At 53.0% G+C, this 2,904-nt stretch overlaps 1 protein-coding gene across 1 annotated transcript in view; it reads left to right on the top strand.

The window, feature by feature from the left end:
- TBCD (tubulin folding cofactor D) overlaps positions 1-2,904 on the top strand; it is a 130,952-nt gene that overhangs the window by 41,416 nt on the left and 86,632 nt on the right. Inside the window, exon 8 of the mRNA XM_028498569.1 lies at positions 2,672-2,717. Within this exon, the coding sequence (XP_028354370.1) occupies positions 2,672-2,717 (46 nt within the window). The remainder of the gene's footprint in view (positions 1-2,671; positions 2,718-2,904) is intronic.

The following is a 2,904-nucleotide window of genomic DNA, read 5'->3' as shown; positions in this document are numbered from 1 at the left end:
TTTTTGTGTTACGCGGGCCTCTCACTCTTGTGGCCTCTCCCGTTGCAGAGCACAGGCTCTGGATGCGCAGGCTCAGCGGCCATGGCTCACGGGCCCAGCCGCTCCGTGTCATGTGGGATCCTCCCGGACCGGGGCACGAACCCATGTCCCCTGCATCGGCAGGCGGACTCTCAACCACTGCGCCACCAGGGAAGCCCAAGACCTGAGTGGTTTTTATAACTTGTGCGCTTGTCGTGTTGTCAGCTGTTTCCTTGTGGCACCGGTTGTCTTTGTGTGCAGTGGCACTGGCCGTGTGGATGGCTTTGTGCCCCGAGAACGGAGGGGAGGTGGTATGTGTCCGCAGGGCACGCTGGCGCTGCGACCTGGGCTGGGCCAGCCCTGAGACGCCCCCTCAGCCCTGCAGGCTGGACCTCCTGCTTGGAGGAGGAGCTGGACCCTCGGTGAAGCCCCATCCTCGGCCAGGTTCTCTGTCCTGGTTTGTATGTGAGGCAGTTTGGAGCTGAGACGGTTGCATCCAGGTTGTTTATGTGAACGCTGACATTTAGTTTTTTTAAAGTTAGAGCTATCTAACCACAGTGGTCTGTTCTATAAGCTTTGCTGGGGTCTGGACTGTCTGAGTCCTGTATGAAGGCCTGCCGTGGCTTCTGGGGGAGGCTGTGGTGGAGCTGGAGGGATTCGTAGCAGGTGAGGGACAGCAGTGGGCTGCATGGTGCGGCCCACCCTTTCCTTACTCCTGGTCCCAGACCAGCTCCACGGCCACCAGCTTGGGTGTCTGTCCTTCTGAGCCAGTCCACTGGTCCTGTTGTGGCAGTTGGGGCAGGAGGCTGATGGCCAGCGTAGATGGGGTTGCTCTCGTGGCCTCTGCTGCAGGAGGAGGGTGGCGGGCATTGTGCCCAGGGCTGTGGGTGGCTCACCCTGGGGCTCGCACATCCTGCTCAGACTCATCCGGCTGCAGGATGATTTCCTCCTTCCTTTCCACCAAGCCACCTCCCTGACTCCTTTAAAAGTTCACCAGGGGACTTCCCTCATGGCGCAGTGGTTAAGAATCCGCCTGCCAATGCAGGGGACATGGGTTCGATCTCTGGTCCGGGAAGATCCCACATGCCGTGGAGCAGCTAAGCCTGTGCACCACAACTACTGAGCCTGCGCTCTAGAGCCCACGAGCCACAACTACTGAGCTACTGAGCCCATGTGCCACAACAACTGAACCTGCGCTCCTAGAGCCCACGCTCCGCAACAAGAGAAGCCACCGCAATGAGAAGCCTGCACATCTCAACGAAGAGTAGCCCCCACTCGCCGCAACCAGAGATAGCCCGCACGCAGTAATGAAGACCCAGCACAGACAAAAATAAAATAAATTAAAAAAAAAAAAAGTTCACCAGGAAGAAGCTAGGGGATGCAGGTGACTTTCCCCCTCATCGTAAACCCAGATTGTAAAGACAAAGATTTCAAGTGTTTTGGGAGTGGTTTGCCAGTCATGAAATGGGGATATTTCAGATGTGGTCCGTGAATGTCCGGGGGTCCTTCTCCACTTGTAGTGTGGGTCACGGAAAGGTGTGGGGGAATGAAATGCCCTGAACTTCCTAATCTGATGGCTGGCTCATGGTTTTGGGGTTGAGTTGCTGGGGGGAGAAGAAGGGCAGAAAGCACGAAGGAGAGCATGACTTCTGCCGTGGGGCTTTTGCAGCAGAGGCCCAGAGCAGGGCTGGCGAGGTGAGGCCTTTGTCACGTGTGCTGGGAGAGGCGGTGGAGCCATGGGCCACTGGCTGGGAGGTTCCACGGTGCTTTGAGTGTTGGGATATCCTGGGCCTGTGGGTCTGAGCCCTGTGGCCTGTTCTCCTGTGAGCCTGCCTCAGAGTGTCCAGGGCCCCCCGGGTTGTCGGTCTCCACGTGAAACACCACTGACTAAGTGTCTTGGATGGTGTTCACACTCTTCACCTCGGCTGAGCAGCTCCTTCACCAGCAGGACCTGGTGTCGGGGGACAGGGTCCAGTGCAGTCGGGCCCACATACCTTCAGACGGTCTAAGACAGAAGTGGTCTCACCTTGCCAGTTAAATAGTAATTCTTGAAGGAGAAGAAGTTTCTTAGCTGTTTTCTTAGAGTTGCTCAGCTTTAGGGTTCTTCGTTTAAGGGCTTGGATACCCAAGTCTTGCAGAGTTGAAAGTGGAGGGTAAAATTTCAGGTTGAGGACTCTAGGTTTTTGAGGTTTTGACAGCCTGCCGGCCCCACGTGTGTGAGACGCAGGAGGGGCCCTTTCTCCTTTGCCGGCTCAGAATGAGGATGAGTACGAGGGTGCCTTACCTTTGTGTGGGATAATTCGACCTTAACTCTTATCCTTTGGTACCTTCAGGTACACGCTGGTCATGGAAACCTGATACGATTCTTTACTCTCCTTACAGGCCAGCACCCTTAACTTCAACGCGGGCGCGTGTCAGTGAGCGCGGCCTCACCGCTGCATCTCTGGTTTACGTTGCCCCTTTGGAAGATTTCCTCTCCAGTCTCTTGTAATTCCTTTCTTTGTCATGTACAGAAACTGTTCTCTTGTTATATCCTGGCGAGTGTCTAGAATAAAAATCCTGGAAGATGCGATGAATTGTTTTGATAATTTATGTTTTAAATTTGTAAATGTATTTGCAAATTCTAATAGAATTTTTTTTTCTTTTTTTTAAGGCACAAATATTTAAGCATGGAAAACGTGAAGACTGTTTACCCTACGGTAAGGTTTATTTGTAAGTGAGGGTGTGTTTGTGACACGAGTTTGCCTGAATTATGATCAAATGTGTCTCCTCAACAGTTTATTCACAGGCACAAAAATCTGTGACTTGCTATATTTGGATACTATCATAGTGGTTTTTTCTTTTTTTTTTTTCCCGGTCTTTTTTGTGTGTGTGTGTGTGTGTGGG

Source organism: Physeter macrocephalus, chromosome 14 (genome assembly GCF_002837175.3).
Source record: "Physeter macrocephalus isolate SW-GA chromosome 14, ASM283717v5, whole genome shotgun sequence".
Classification (NCBI taxonomy): domain Eukaryota; kingdom Metazoa; phylum Chordata; class Mammalia; order Artiodactyla; family Physeteridae; genus Physeter; species Physeter macrocephalus.
This window is presented reverse-complemented; position numbering and strand designations above follow the sequence as displayed.